This window comes from Coccinella septempunctata, chromosome 8 (genome assembly GCF_907165205.1).
Source record: "Coccinella septempunctata chromosome 8, icCocSept1.1, whole genome shotgun sequence".
NCBI classification, from domain to species: Eukaryota; Metazoa; Arthropoda; class Insecta; order Coleoptera; family Coccinellidae; genus Coccinella; species Coccinella septempunctata.
The window spans coordinates 6036145-6052239 of NC_058196.1; the positions used below are offsets into that span (position 1 = coordinate 6036145).

Here is a 16095-nt window from a genome sequence, read left to right on the forward strand (position 1 = left end):
GCTGTCAGAGAAAGTGTGCAGTTCAATCATCTCTGCCTGAGGTATCAATAGGCTATAACATCTTGGTATCCGAACTTCTGAAACTTTACTGATTTGAACCAAAAATTTTTTCCATCATTCTCCAAAACTATGGGCAATTTCTTCGTCCCAGCTAACTCCGGCTTGCCAAATGTGCTGCATCAAAATCTTTCCTTTTACTACAATGTAAGAGATCATACCAAGAGGGTCAAATATAGACATTACTGATTTCAAAATATTTCTTTTAGTTGGTTTAATCCCATGAAATTTCTCCATTTCGATTTTGAAGGACAGTTCATCGATTTGTGTGTTCCACCAAATTCCTAAAACTCTTTGAATTGTTACTTCTTCAGAAATATTCTTATCTTCATCCGCATCATTAGAAATGTTCTGAACCAATTCAGAATTTGATAACCAATTGACAACCTCAAAACCAGCTAAGCTCATTGTTCCTTTTACTTTTTCAATTATTTCTATAGCTTCTGTCTCTTTCGACTCAACAAAGTCATCTACATAAAATTTTTGTATTATTGTATCTTGGACCTCTTGTTCAGCGTATCTCTGTGCATTGTAATTTTTTACAAATTGAGCACAAGCTGGTGAGAATTTCGCTCCGAAAGTCATAACATTGAGTTCAAACACTTCAGGATTTTTACTTGTTTCTAAATTTCTCCATAATAATCTCTGAGAACTTCTATCTTGCTCTCGAACCATTATTCTGTGGAACATCTCACGAACATCATCACAAAAGGCAATTCTTCTTTGTCGAAAGGTCCACAAAATCTTCACTAGCGATTGTAGTTGGTCAGGGCCTGCTAAAAGTACGTCGTTCAGACTCAATCCATGCGATTTAGATGCAGCATCAAACACAATTCTGACCTTTTTCTTCATAGGATTTACTACTGAAAAATGAGGTAAATACCAAGTTTTAGGTCCTTCTACTTCAGCTTCCTCTGGCGATAATTTTCGTAGATAACCCTTTTTAATATGGTCGTCGATTTTCCTACAATATTCAGTAGCCAAACAATGATCTTTCAAACATTTTTTCTCCATATATATTAGTCTTTGAAATGCTCTTCGTTTACTTTCAGGTAATGTTACTTCAGGTGTCTTCCACAATAATCCAATCTCATATCTATTTCCAATTTTCTTGATAGTATTGTTCATTATGTCTAGTGCCTTTTTATTATCTTCAGAGTCTTGTTTCTTTGTCTCTATTGTTGTAGTACCAAATGCTTCTATAGATGAAAAGTCTCGCATTAGTTTTAAAATTTCAGTTTCTGTATCGTCTGCTATATGTAAAATCTTGAAATTATATTCTTGTGGCATCTTTTTCGCAACAGGACCATGTACAGACCATCCCAATTTACATTTCGAAGCTATTGGTGTGTTTTCAAGTCCATAACTCACTTTTTCAGGAATGATCAACTTTATATTGTCTTGGCCAATTATCATAGATGGTTTTTGATTTTGATAATTATGAATTGGTAATCCATTTAAATGAGGATATTCTTCTAATTTCAGGGATTGCGATGGAAGTGAGAGATCTTTAATCGTTCGCACTCCATAAACCGGGAATTTATTTTCTCCTGAATCAATCTTGGAAATGTTGAAGTCGAGCTTTATAGAATCTTCTTCTGTTATGACATCATCATTAGTCCACTGCAAATGAAGTGTTTCAGACTCTCCACTTAAGCCAGCCTTTTCAGCTATTTCCGAATAGAACAGTGTAACTGTAGATCCCTCATCACAAAGTGCAAAAATATTCAATTTTCTTATTGGTCCATAGATCGTAATGGGTACTATACGAAGTAATATAGTTGGAGAGCTTCGAATTGTACAATTTCGAGCCCTGATTTGAAACTGTTCGTGATTTTCTTCCTGATTTTTCTCTTTTTCAGAATTGTTTGTTGTTCCATGAAGAAGCGAATGATGAAATAGCTTACATCCATTGATACCACATTGTTTTTTATTCCTACATTTAAACTTCTGATGATTCTTTCTCAAACAGCAGAAGCACAACTTTTTCGACGTCACAGTTTTCCATCTTATTTCCAGAGAGTCCTGTTCCATTTTAGAACAGTTGCCATCGTGTCTCTCGTTTCCACAATAATTACATGATGATTTTCCGGGAACAGATATGTTGAAAAGACGTTTCGGTTTTCTCTGTTGATAATTATAGTATTTCGGTTGTCTTTCCCACTTATTTTCTGGAAACACAGACGTGCTGATCTGGCTAGCTGCATAGGAATAATTTGCCAACCATTTCGAAAAATCTTCTAGGTCAACCTCATAATTTTCTTTCCTTTTTTCTACTAAATATTCTCCCCATTTCAACTTGAGATAGTCTGGTATTTTCTCTAACAAATCACGTTGTAGATGAGGATTTTTTAAATGTCCAGTTGATTTCAAGCATTTCATAATAGCAACGACATTCGATATTTCAGTAGACAGGTTGATCAATTTTCCCAAATGAATTTCCTTGATTGGTAATATTGTCTTAATTTTATTCAGCATCATTTCAATGATTTGATCAGGGCGTCCAAATCTAGTTTCTAAAGTATGCATTATCTTTTCCACATCATTTGTCAGCATAAGACCAGATACAGCATGCTTAGCAGCTCCCTTGAGACAGTTTCTTAATTTGAGCACTATTTCCACATCTGTATATTTGCATAATGATATAACATTTCGAAAATGTCTAATGAAAATGGGCCAGTCTTGGCGATTTCCATCAAAGTATGGAAAATCTCTGTCAGAGATATTTTTATGTGTAAGAACATCACCACAACAATTTTCTTTACGTTGGTTATTAGACATTCCAACCGATTGTAATACATCTGTTAAGGTTTGACAAAGTAATTTTATGTCTTCACTAGGTTTTCCATTACCTTGAGATAATACTGATAGGTTCTCTATTTCATCGAATTTTTCTGGCAAATTAGCAACCCATTGAGCAGTTGATTTTTTAACGGATTTCTCATATTTTTCTTCTATTTCATTTCCACTGTGGATAATTCCAGAAATTGTTGACTTTCCAGTTAATGATTTCATTTCATCTCGTCTCAAATCTTCTTCCATATTTATCAATTTAATCTCATTTTCTTTTCGCTTCATTTCAGACTTCATTTGATCAATTTCCATCTCTAACTGTTGGCGCTTTTTTTCTGCTTCTATTGCCAATCTCCTAGAAGTTAAACTCGTCCTAGTTTTCTTAGAAATGTTCGATGAACATGCTTTTTCCGAAAAAGGTGACATTTCTTTCTTCTCTTCTTGTCTGTCATGAGTGACACTTGTTACAAGCCGATTTTCTGAATACTTATTTTCATTTAAATACTTTCCATTCATGGGCTTACTGAAACAATTATCGTCGACTGATTTTGCTGCCTGTTCCTGCAGAGGCACCATTTTCTTTCCAAATTTCTTGGGCCATACAAAATCTTGCGATAAACTTTCATTTAAACCAGCACTGCTTCTCTGGGTTCTTTTCTTGGTATCCATAATAGTCGGGGTCACCAAATGTTCAGATCAAAATACTTATACTGAACTTATCGTCTTATTATTTCAAAAATTATGACAAATTGATAAATTATTAATTGACAACTATATATTGTTTTCATATGCTACTATTTCCTAGTTCCGACCACAACAAAACCGAATGCATTTTCTGCTACCCGACGTGCACGACACAATCTATAGTTAAATACATTCTTTGTGCCATCAAGTCTAGATCTTCTAGAATAAGGTTTTCATCATATACGAGCTCAAAGCCTCATCTCCCGCACAAAAATGAGGCAGCGAGAGTTCCGCTCCAGGCAAAACCTTAGATTCAGGAATATGACATTTATTGCTTGCAACCTGTCTTCCATTCATTGATTTCCTGAATATGTTGCAATCGCCTTCTTTGCCATAAGAACCTGCGTCAACAGGTACAAACTTGCAGTTAGCATCAACACAAGCCAACATCACAATGGAAAAATAGTTTTTATAATTGAAATACACTGAACCACTATGAGCAGGTGCTCTGATTCGAATATGTTTTCCATCTATGCTTGATATACAATTTGGTATATTTCATCTCTCCCAAAACTCCTTCTCAATTCTCTTGAAATCATTTTCAGTCGGTGCTGGCATTGCTATTGGCACCAATTTTTTCTCAGTAAATTCAAAACCTTCCTATCTATCGTTGAAATATAACTTGGCAATATTCTATAGGCAAATGATAGGGATGCATAACACTCTCCTGTTGAAATGAATCTGTAAAATCACAAGAGAAGTATTTATAATTAGGATATCATATCTGGTAGACCCGTGGGTAGACATTAGTGTTTCGGATTTTGATCTAATCAATATTTTTCAAATCTTAACCTGAACTGAACATATCCTAAGCAAGGTTTCTTGTATTGCTCAAATAATTTTTTAGGTTGTTTCCCCAAATCATTCACCAGAAACCAATATAAAGAAAAATGTTGTCCATTCATACTCTACAGTCCTTGTCTTCCAGGTGAAAAATGCAAGAAACATTGGAAGAATTTGAGGGATAATTATTTGAGACATAAGAGAAAGAGCAAGTGTGGAACTGGTTCTGCAGCACCTAAAAATCCAAGGTCTAAGAGCGATTCCTACGCCAAATTATTGGCGTATGTGGTGCCAAAAGAACGGTCAACCTTGAGCAACGTTTGCCCTGAGGAGCCAACAATCGATCCAATTGCCCTTTCGCCTGTAGAACCGCATGAAGAAAACAATTATCAAAATGAATATAGTGCAACGCCACCTTCAACTCCTACTACCTTGGCTGAAGGAAGATTTCCAAAAAATAATAGGAAACGAACTAAAAAAGATGAAATTTTCATCTATCTTCAGGAAAGAGAGTTGTTACGACAAAAGATGATAGGGGGAATTGGATAAACAAAGGAAGGATGATGAATTGTTGGATGTGTTTCGCTGAACACACGGAAGTTGTTTTGGAAAAATTATCCCTGTGAATCAATTACTGGCGAAAAAGGAAATCTTCGATGTACTCATGAACTATGAACTTCTGTATGTTGAGAATCGAAGAAGTAGGCCATCGAATTCCTATGGTTCATCAATAATTCAATTCGATCTTTCTTCACCTGAGGCGTCAAATCTACCTATACAGAATTATACAGAAGAACCAACTGAGAAATCAGAAAATTTGGCAGTTTATAAAGTTATGGACTTGTAAAATTGTAGAGAATATTGAACACTTACCTTTATGTTAATAAAAGTTTTTCTTTGCCAGTAATGCAATATCTTGTTGTGTTTGGTTGAAGATCTTCATTCACGATACTCAGAATGAAATTGAACTGTTGCTTATTGAAACGGCAAAACTTCCTGAATTTGTCGTCGTCCATTTTCAAGCGACTTAGTACCAAGAGTTTGAAATAACCCTCTTCATTTCTACTCGAAAACAGGGAACTAGTAGAGGTTATTTCTAAACTTAGGAAGTACACAAGTAAGAGATCATTGTCTTCTTGCTGTTCTTCGATGAGTTTTTGAATATTCATGATTATTTTCTATTCGTAAACAGGTGAATATACTCGACTATACCTAGTACCGTCGAACGACTGACGTGCTCTTCGAAAGCCATCGCGGCAGCAGTGACGCTATAGACGCCGCGACACTGTCGCCCTGCTTCAATATGTTTACAACATATTGAACATATACTCCGTTTTCGACTCATAAGCAAGATAGAGAGTGTTCAACGTAGTATTTGAGCAATATTCTAATTTTTTTCTCGGTTGCCAAATTGAGTTTCATTTTCTGAATGAACACAATTTCAGAACAATTTCCGTGAAGGAATTTTTTCATAAATCCAACACAACTTTTTTTAACATGTCTACAGCGAAAAAAAAAATTCACCCGAAATTGTTCAACTGTTTCCCGATTTTTCTTCTCTTTATACCTAACAGTTCAACAATTTCAGGTGGAATTTTTTTTTGCTGTAGACATGTAAAAAAAAGTTGTGTTGGATTTATGAAAAAATTTTTTCACGGAAATTGTTCTAAAATTGTGTTCATTCAGAAAATGAAACTCAATTTGGCAACCGAAAAAAAAATCACGAACATTGCAGGTTTTCCGCCATTTTGTAATTTTTTTTCGAGTTCTTCTTTTTTTCCGAATTCAGCACTCAACAATTCTCAGATGTGACTAAAAACCGTTACTTTGAGGTTTATACATAACTGAACACACTCATTAAAATATTGCTCACATGCGACGTTTTATGTGAGCGTTGTATCTCGCTTATGCGTCGAAAACGGGATATATGACATAAGGCAAAAATTATTCTCCCCATGTCATTTACCGACCATATATGTTTGTTCAGTTGAAACACCCCGTATAAGCGATTTTTGGTACCATGACATATTTTGAGGAGTTCTATTACCTGTCAAAAAAGAACCTCACCTTTGAGAACACCCTGTATAAATGTAGGTGTTATCAGCATGATGTCTATTAATGTGTTGCCTGAAAGGTAAATGAGATGAGATGAGAGACAAACATCCTAAAGGTTCTTCCAAACGATGTCACAACAACTGTGTGAAACACAACGTCCTATTCTGAAACGGAAGATTTAACGATATTATCCCGACTATAATTGAAGGCTCAAGTAATTCATTGACAGATCCTGTGTTCCTATAAAGGCTGAAATTTGACCACGATAAGAACGAAATTTCTTTATGTACGATGAAACCAATCGAATAAAGTTTATCGCTTACTAAACAGGAAACGGTAAGCCTGGAGAGCATATCAGCGGATTCTGTTGTTCACAAATCAGCTATGAATATTGAGCGATGCTGGGATTAGGAAGTTGTGTGAGTAATGAAAACGATTGCTCATTATAGTGCTGCAACCGTTACTAGGTTAGGGATAGATCTATATGCCACATTGCATGAATTAATATTCAGTGTAATACAATTAGATGCGAATACAATCGCTGGTTCGGTGATCAACATACCAAGAAATAGGCCTTGATTCGGTTGTATCTCCTGAATGAGCTGAGCAGCTAATGCAGTTGCACAACCGAAAAATTGCTTAAGTTTGACAAGCTATAATTTCGACAAAATGGAAAACAATACCAAGATATCGATCCAAAAATATCACGTGATTAGCAATGCCCTTTTGCTCTTTCATATCTTGAAAACATAGAAGGCGTGGATGATGACAGTTCAGTTCAGGCAGACACGAAATCTCATTGTTTGACATTGAAGAAGAGGTGAGCACTGAAGTGGGGTGCGCCAAAGTTGAATCGTTGAAGCCTATGTTGAAAAATGCATCTACTCGCATCGGACTGGAGCAGCGCTGATGTGATAGATAATAATCAGGATATGTCTTGAATCCAGTCTGTTGTCACTTATGTCGAACCATTTTGATTTTCAAGTGTCGAGCCAGTTTGGTGTTCCAGACTGGTGTTCCAGACTTATAATTTCGTTGACATAGGCTTATTGGCAGCGCCACCTAAGACAATCGACTGGAAAAACATCTGGCTAACAACTTCTAGACTCAATAATTTAATTTGTGTTGAGAACAATCAGCCTGTTTAGGTTCGCTTTCAGGATGGTTCCAGAACGGTTCAAAACAGTCGCACATTTATTTATTCAGTGTAAGCTCGCGCGTAGCATGCGTGTAGCTTCCCATACCCTTGCTGATTCACCGTCTCAACTGCGAAACAAAACAAAGCCAATGATTGTCGACGTCCATTGGTGAAAAAGCACTAAGAGAAGAAGAAGAGACCACTACTACTTCAGATAGTTCAGTTCGCTTTGTGTATCTACTTGTTCCTAAGAACAATGTGTTATCATTTTGCTCAGTCGAAGAAGAGGTTTCATTATGAAGAAAACCAATTATGTATAGGCCGACGCTTCGTTTATTTTTAAAAACATCCTCAAGTGAGTGTTATGACTCAAATAAAACATGAAAGTATTCAATTTTATTTATCACCTTAGAGTTCAGATTTCAGAAGTTGTTTTGATGAATAATTTTTTGCTCAACAAGTGCGGAATATGATTCCTTCCCGAACGACACGAAGCGGAATACAAGCAGTCAATGGCGCCTAAACTATAATATTTTGTGACCAACCCTGCTTTTCCGGCCAATTTTTTTATACTTATTTAAATTTCGAATGAATCGACCACAAGAACTAGTGATGAAAATATTCAACTGTTCGCAAAAATCACTTTTCTACCTTATGCAATTATTTCAGAAAATTTGAATGCAGGAAATCAGCATTCCACGAAATTAACCTTTCATACCAGACTTTTCAGCTTAAAATTCAGAATTATGTGTATTTTCTTCATTTCAGATTTCGAGCCTTTCATATGAACATAATGAAAATATTCCAAAGGAAGTTGCAATGCCTTCACAGAGCTCTCCAGGAAGATGTCATGTTCTACGTTACATAAGCAACCCTGAGAATACGTCGAGTTGATAGTGTTCTACGATGACTTCAGCTTTTCCTGCTGAAGAATTCGTGTTTCCTTTTTTCGACAATTTCACGACACAGGAAGTGACGAATTTTTCTACCAATTCTTACAACGAAAGTTTTCAAGGTAGGTTCTGTGATATTAATCTGTAATATGTGTAACATTACTTCTCTTTCATCAATCGGGATTTCTGAGTGAATCTGAAATTTCTTCTGCACAAAATACATCCATTTTCTTTGTGATACACTATCTTCGGTGTTTCAAATCTCGGTGTCAATATTTCGGGAAAGTATTTTTCTGGTCGAAATGAGTTGCTTTCATTAACAAATTTGTCCGCAAACGCTCCGAAAACGTCCATATTTTTCTGCATATTAATATTTTAGCCACTGCTGGTAGCACATTTGGGCCTAGAGATGTCGCTCACATAATTTAAGTCACTTCGTTTCTATCTTTCTTCTCTTTAATCTTTGACTATTCTAATAGATGAGCTGACAGGGTTAGTCGTACCTACTCCTAACAATCATCGCCTCTATGAGTCTAACTATTGTAACGAAACTGGGGTTCTTTTTCAGTTAAAATATTAATGAACAGTTCCAAAAGATCCTTTATTTTACACAACACTACAATTAACTAATTCGTCTATTTTGCCTATGTCACACTTTTTAGACCTGTCTCCCTGATAGTCATAGCAACTTATATTCAATTCGTAACACTGCACTCCCTCTAAATTTGATCGTCCCGATCAAAAACCATTGTTTCGCCATGATACGGCTCAGTCTTTCCAAATGAACAACCTTTATCTTGGTCCCAGGGCTACGTTGGAGTCTGTAAACCACGTCGTTGATTCTCTTCTTAACTTTTTACGGTCCTTCCCAAAACGGTCAGCTTTGGAGACACACCTCTCTTCCTACGTGGGTTATACAGCCAAACCTGGTCTCCTTCTTTGAATCCTCCTGAATTAGCTTTCAAATCACACCGAGCTTTCATCCTGTCATTTGCCATTATCAGTCTTTTTCGAGCGGTTTCGTGGATTTTTAACAGGCTCTCCCTCAACTTATCTGCATAGTTCCGTACGTCCACTTCTTCGGCGCTTGGTGATCCGAACAACAAGTCGCAGCGGCAAACGTAGTTCTCTTCCGAAGATAATGCTAGCCGGGGTAAGCTTAGTTGAATCGTAGACTGCCGCTCTGTACGCCATTAGAAATAGTGGAAGATGTCTCTCCCAGTCATACTGATGCTTTTCCACTACCTTGGAAAGGTGTTCCTCCATAGTTTGGTTGAACCTCTCAACCATGCCATCCGACTGAGGGTAGGGAGCCGTGGTTCTAGTCTTATTAATGCCCAACAATTCACAAACTTTCTTAAACAACTTGGATTCAAAGTTCCTTCCTTGATCAGAATGTAACTCCATTGGTACTCCGAACCTCGAAAACAAGTTGTCCACCAATGACCTGGCTACTGTGGATGCTTCCTGATCTGGTATGGCATAGGCTTCCACCCATAGATTAATAAAACAGGAGATAAAGCATCTCGACAAAAACGCGTTCCCAAAATACTGCCAGAAATATGAATTTGGATTTCTTGGATGGGGGAACTGGACAGGGGCGGATTTAGAACTAGTCACACTGTGAATATTTCAGGTAGTCTGCAATAATTTTATATCGAATGGAAATGTGTTTCAATGCAAAGATTTCGAGTATTTTTCTTATGACAACTAATCAAAGCGATGTAGAACTAATATGTAATACCAAAACAACTGATGTAAAAAAGAATTTATTTTGAATACAATGTTACCATACACAAATAGTCAATATGACCCTAACCTACATACAGATTATTTGAAATTTTATTCTCTAAGCATAAACTGAAAACCAAAAATTACTTTCATGAAAAAAATTCCCTTTAGAATGGTTAATTCTCAAATCAATAGAAGTGGAAGCAGCTGAAGTTTATGGAATTTGTATAATGAGAATCTAAAAGAGTTTGTTCATTGGAGAAATCCTCAAGTCTTCCGTACAGATTTTGCGGAATGAAACAGTAATGTAATACTGTAAACATGAACCAATGATTGTGAAATAGGAAATGATTTCTTATTGTATACAGTAACTCATCCCTCAATTCTAGATGAAGCATCAATATTTTTTTTAAGGGCAGTTTTAAATTGAATTAAGTTATATTGCACATAAACTGAAGAGCAGTGTTTTTCAGCAACTCAAATACCTAGTTCAACAACCTGCTTCCCCCTTCAAATTTTTATACCACCTCGAAAGTGCTTTTTGGTGTTGAAGTGCATACTAATCAAGAGTTATTTTACAAAACTGTAAGCTCTAACTCAATAATAATGTAACTTTTTAGCAAATTGTTCGAGGCCATTGCCAAATTTATGTGTTTTATGCATGCAGCTGTCTTGAAGAAATTTTTCATTGAGTATTTGCCTCGGCTTTCCAAGCTTTCATCTTGAATTTTTCTTTCCAATGAATTAGGAACTGCTTGTAGGGCAGCAACTTTTTTCTTGAAGTACTGACGACTCACTCGTAATCTTAAATCGGTTTTTTGACTTCAATTAGCTGTTTTTTAATTTCTGTTCTCCGCTTGTCTCCTGCAACAATTTTTCAACTGAAGTTTTACTTCGAAATATGAGGTATCCTGATAACAGAAATTTTCATTCAATAACTCATAAAAATAATGGGAATATCCGAGCTCTAATTGAATGGTCATTATTGTAATCATAATTACAGTAGTAGCATAGTTTTTACATTGAAATACATTTTAGAAATAAAGGAAACTTTTTTGATTTTAACAAAAAGTTCCAAACATGACCTCAGCTCATTTTTATGGATTTTCATTCCTAAGACGAGTTCTATTTGCCATAGCAGTTTATAAGGAATTTTGTATACCTCCCTGGGTAGACATGTACCTCACTTGTTTTATCCTTGAACTACAAGAAGCTTTCATTTCTGCAAATCCTGAACTGGCATTCGTGTTTCTTGATATTGTTTCCATTTTCCTTCCATTTTCCTCAAAAACTCCAGTACTGATAACAGGTTTGGTACAGTATTGGCTATAAACATTATTGAAGCAATTAAAATCTCGTTCTACTGTTCATTTCGAAACCAGGAAGAATGTTTATACAAAAAAGCATGATATAATAAGAAAAAGAGAATCTACTATAAATTTCAAGTTCAGAAGTAGTCAGAAATCACTTGCAAAATTCCAAAGAAAGTGATAAACATACAATAAAGCGAGTTGAATAAGTGGTTAACTACCTATCTTACCTCACTCGGGATGGCATCTTTTTTCAAATTTACGGTAAAAGTCGATTACTCTCATTATACTGAAGTCTGGAGTATAAATTACAAGAGAAGTGTAAATTGTTTTCAAGACCCAGTGCAACTCTCCACTGCCGTCGTCTGGTTTCATTTCTGGGAAATCTAAAATTGAAATCAATTATTTGATTGTATAAACTCAACGTTTCAATCCCATCATTAGATGGGATTCAAATATAATTCGACCCTGGCGTCCCCTAACTCCCTCCCCTGCTTTCATAAAGTCGTGAACTCAAACAAGAATAAAATATCAAAAACTTACCAGAATAAATAACTCGCTTTCCTCTTTCGTGTATAAATTGCACTTTTATTTCAAACACACGCTTTTACGGCACATCGCTGCTTATTTTCCAAAATATTACGACGTGAATGATTGAAATAATATTTTGACAATTACAAATACACACGCCGTCTGAGAAATTTTAGAAGCGATCTGGAGGGGAAAACAAGCGAAAATTCATTTCATTGGTGGTTTTTTGGAGTGGGAATAATTTGAAAAATGAACAGTCTGGAAAATAGCTTATGATCCATCTATTTAATCTATGCTTCCACCCATTTACTGAAATAGTCCATGGGAACGAGGATGTATTTTTTGCACTCGTCCGTTACAGAAAAGGGCGCAGGTACATCAATGGCGATCCGTTCGAATGGCGCGCCCACATTGTATTTTTGCATTTCACCTCTGGACCGTGTCTTTGGACCTTTAGTGGCACCACATTTTTGACACCTTCTGCACCAGCTTTCTACATCATCCCTGCATTGGACCCAGTAAAATCTCTGCCTGATTTTGTCCAAGGTTTTGTTGACCTCCTGATTTTCCCTCATGAATTTCTTTCAAAACTTCACCTTCTTCCTGGGCAAAACCAATTGGGAAATTGAGGACCTCCCATCAGCTGATTCCCATACCCGTTTGAGTAATCCATTTTCCACAACCAGGGAATCCCATTGTGCGCACATTGTCTTGAAGATAGGATCTCTATACGAAATATTCCTCCAGTAGGGTCTGCCAGATCCGTTCTCTTTCCAATGTAGAAAGTCCTTGATGCTTTGATCGGTTTCTTGGTCCTGTCTCATGTGTTCGGTAGTCCAGTTGTCCTCAGGTATCACTGTCGTTCGTCTTACATCGCCAACTCCCTCATGACGTTCAATACTCTGGCAATGTTTACAGGCTTCTGAACATGGTCTTCTAGATAAGGCATCCGCATTGTTTTGCCGTCCTGGGCGATGTTTGATTTTGAAATGGTACTGGTCCAGTTTTTCGATCCATCTAGCTATCTGCCCCTCCGGGTTTTTCATGTCTAGTAGCTATTTCAGAGCTGCATGATCAGTGCTGATGAGAAACTCCCTTCCATATAGGTACTTGGGAAAGTGATCTACTGCTTTCACTATCGCTAGAAGTTCTTTCCTGGTAACGTAGTAGTTTCTTTCGGGCTTAGACATCACCCTGCTGTAGTATTCGATTATTGCTTGCATCTGTGTCAAGTATGAACAGTCCTTTTTGCTGTAGGTATGCCAAGATTGGACTTGAACAAAGCGCTGATTTTAACTTACGGAAAGCTTCATCACATTCAGTAGACCAATTAAAGTTGACTCGATCTCCTGTCAACTTGTGAAGAGGGGCTGCAATTTTTGCAAATCTTTCCACAAATCGGCGATAATAAGTACACAAATCTAGGAAGCTTCATATTTCATGTTTATCTTTTGGTCTTGGCCAGTCTGAAAAGGCCTGTATTTTGGATTCGTTTGTTTGTTTTCCTTCTGCGGTGATTGTATGGCCTAAAATTTCCACTTGCTTCTGGAATAGCAAGCACTTTTTGAGATTCAGTTTGAGGTTAGCATTCCTCAATCGACTGAAAACCTCTCGTAAGTTGACCAGATGTTCTTCAAAATTCTTTTCCATAACCATGACGTCATCCAAGTATACCAGGCAAGTTTTCCAAGTCAGTCCGCGCAATACCAGCTCCATCAGTCTTTCGAAAGTCGCTGGCGCATTACACAGCCCAAAAGGCATAACGGTGAACTGATATAGTCCATTACCAGTAGTGAACGCAGTCGTCTTCGTGTATGCCCACTTGCCAATATCCACTCTTCAAGTCCAGCGTTGAGAACCATTGCGAGCCTGCCAGTGTCTTTATTGTGTCGTCGATTCTGGGTAATGGGTAGCTGTCCTTCTTCGTGACGTCATTCAGTAGACTCAGATACATCACTCTCCTCGACAATTTATCTCATGGCGACTTCATAATCTTCCGGTGATAGATGTGTTAGGGATTTTTCGACTGTTTCGACTATTTCATCAGTAGTGACAATTTTATCTGGATTTGCGATCGATTTGCAATCTGCTACCCATTCTACTGGTTCACAAACTCCTATGATGTCTCCTTCCCGGACTGTTATTCCTTCAGGGAAAACGTTGGCAACTCTTACAGGAATGTCTTGTTTTGTCCTAATTAAAGCTCGTGCAACTAATAATTTTGAAGGACATTCTTGACATGGCTGTACTATTCCAACGCAGCACCCAGGATCTTTTTTTAAACTAGCCTCAATAATCTTCTCAGAAGAACCAGGTATCCTGACAGTTTTAGTAATTCGCAGTTTTACAGAGCGTCCTCTTTCAGATGATGTCTTCAAAATGAATTCTTAACCTCCAAATTTGATGGTTCTCTGTTCACCATTGAAAGAAAATCCATAGTCACTTATCAAATCCATCCCAAGAATCAATTCGTCTTCTATATCTGCTACGAAGACCGTTTCCATAATTCTTAGTCTTCCGAGTGTTAATGTGATATCGGCCTCACCTCGAAGCGGTGCATTATTTCCGGTGACTGTTCGTAGAACGAAATTGGATGTGAGTGGTCTTACTGTGCTTGGTTCAAGGAGACCGCTGCAGACCAGGGATACTGATGCACCAGTGTCTACAGTGCATATTGCCTCTTTTTGGTTCACCTTTCCACTGATGGTCAGACTCTCAGTAGTTCTTCTAATCCTGTTGACTTGGATGATCCTGGGGGCTTCGTTATCACTAGCCAGCATGCGCCCCGATATGCTGGCTAATTTAAGTTTTTCTGTTACCTGTTTGAACACTCTCTAGATGTTCCTGTCCTCGCAGGTGAGTATGATCGTGGAGGTGCTCTGGTTGGTGATTATGAGCGAGGTGGTACCCTTACTCTGCAGTCCCTCTTGAAATGTCCGCTCCTCCCACATCTGAAGCAATTTCTTCTTGGTTGGCTTGGCTACTATACCTGAATTCCATTTTTTCTATTATTTTGAGCACCTGTTATATACTCCCGCTCAGATTATCTTTCTGAGGAGGTTCTTCGATTGATACCGTTCTCATTTTGGCCCTTGCGGAGATATTGAAGGGCACTTCCACTTCCAATGAGCGAACTAGAGCTTCACTACACCTTTTAAAACTTGTCAATCTCAAACTCCCCTGTATTTCGATGTCCTTCAAGCCATCAATGAATATTTGCTCCGCCAGTTGTTCTTTGAAACCTTCCGGGCTTCTGGATAGGCGAGCTGGATCAGACTTTGAACGTCGGCTTCAAATTCCTGCAGGCTCTCATTAGATTTCTCGTGTTTTAAGCTGTCCTCTTGCTTTTCTCTCAACATTCGACTTTCTTACTGAGCAAACTGCTGTTTGATCATTTCCATAACGGCCTCCATTGGTCGTTGTTTGATATCCTACTTCTGACACCAACTGTTACGAAACTGGGGTTCGTTTTCATTCAAAATATAAATTAACAGTTCCAAAGGATCCTTTATTTCTACACAACACTACAATTAACTAATTCGTCTATTTTTCCTATGTCACACTTTTTAGAACTGTCTCCCTGACAGTCATGGCAACTTAAATTCAATTCGTAACACTATTATTTGATCAAAGAGAAATTTTTTGTTTGGTGAAATGTATTAAACCAAAACCAAAGAAAAATTCAGTTCGCCAAAGAATCACCGCCTGTTGATGTCATCATTATATATTTTCAAAGGCTCAGGACATTTGTTTACTAACTCGTTAGTTTATTGAGCTGTCGTGTGCTGAAAGCATTATTAGACATTGCTCCTTCAATGAGTCGAAGTCCAACCTCAATATCGCTAATGTTTGGTGAGCCGTCCGTGGGGAATCAAGTTATCGATAGTCCACTGTAATTAAGAAAAAGTTTTGCAACAATGACAACTCCAACAAAACCAACGGTTTGCTTTCACTTGACCTCATGAATATCGAAATATCTATGTTAACCAGAATAAGTTTTGAAAAATGTTTCATTAATTTCACCTTATCTTGCTTGAAAACATAACAAAGCTTAGTTCAT

General features: G+C 37.3%; 2 protein-coding genes across 3 annotated transcripts in view; one reads left to right on the forward strand and one right to left on the reverse strand.

Moving 5' to 3' along the window:
• LOC123319555 (tachykinin-like peptides receptor 99D) overlaps nucleotides 1-16095 on the forward strand; it is a 709883-nt gene that overhangs the window by 444416 nt on the left and 249372 nt on the right. For both annotated transcript variants that reach the window (XM_044906600.1, XM_044906601.1), the window contains one exon: nucleotides 8339-8585. In XM_044906600.1, the coding sequence (XP_044762535.1) occupies nucleotides 8477-8585 (109 nt within the window). In that variant the 5' untranslated portion in view covers nucleotides 8339-8476. The remainder of the gene's footprint in view (nucleotides 1-8338; nucleotides 8586-16095) is intronic.
• Nucleotides 115-3519, reverse strand: LOC123318236. Its single transcript, XM_044904852.1, has one exon. It carries the CDS (start codon nucleotides 3517-3519, stop codon nucleotides 115-117), a length of 3405 nt encoding a protein of 1134 aa, XP_044760787.1.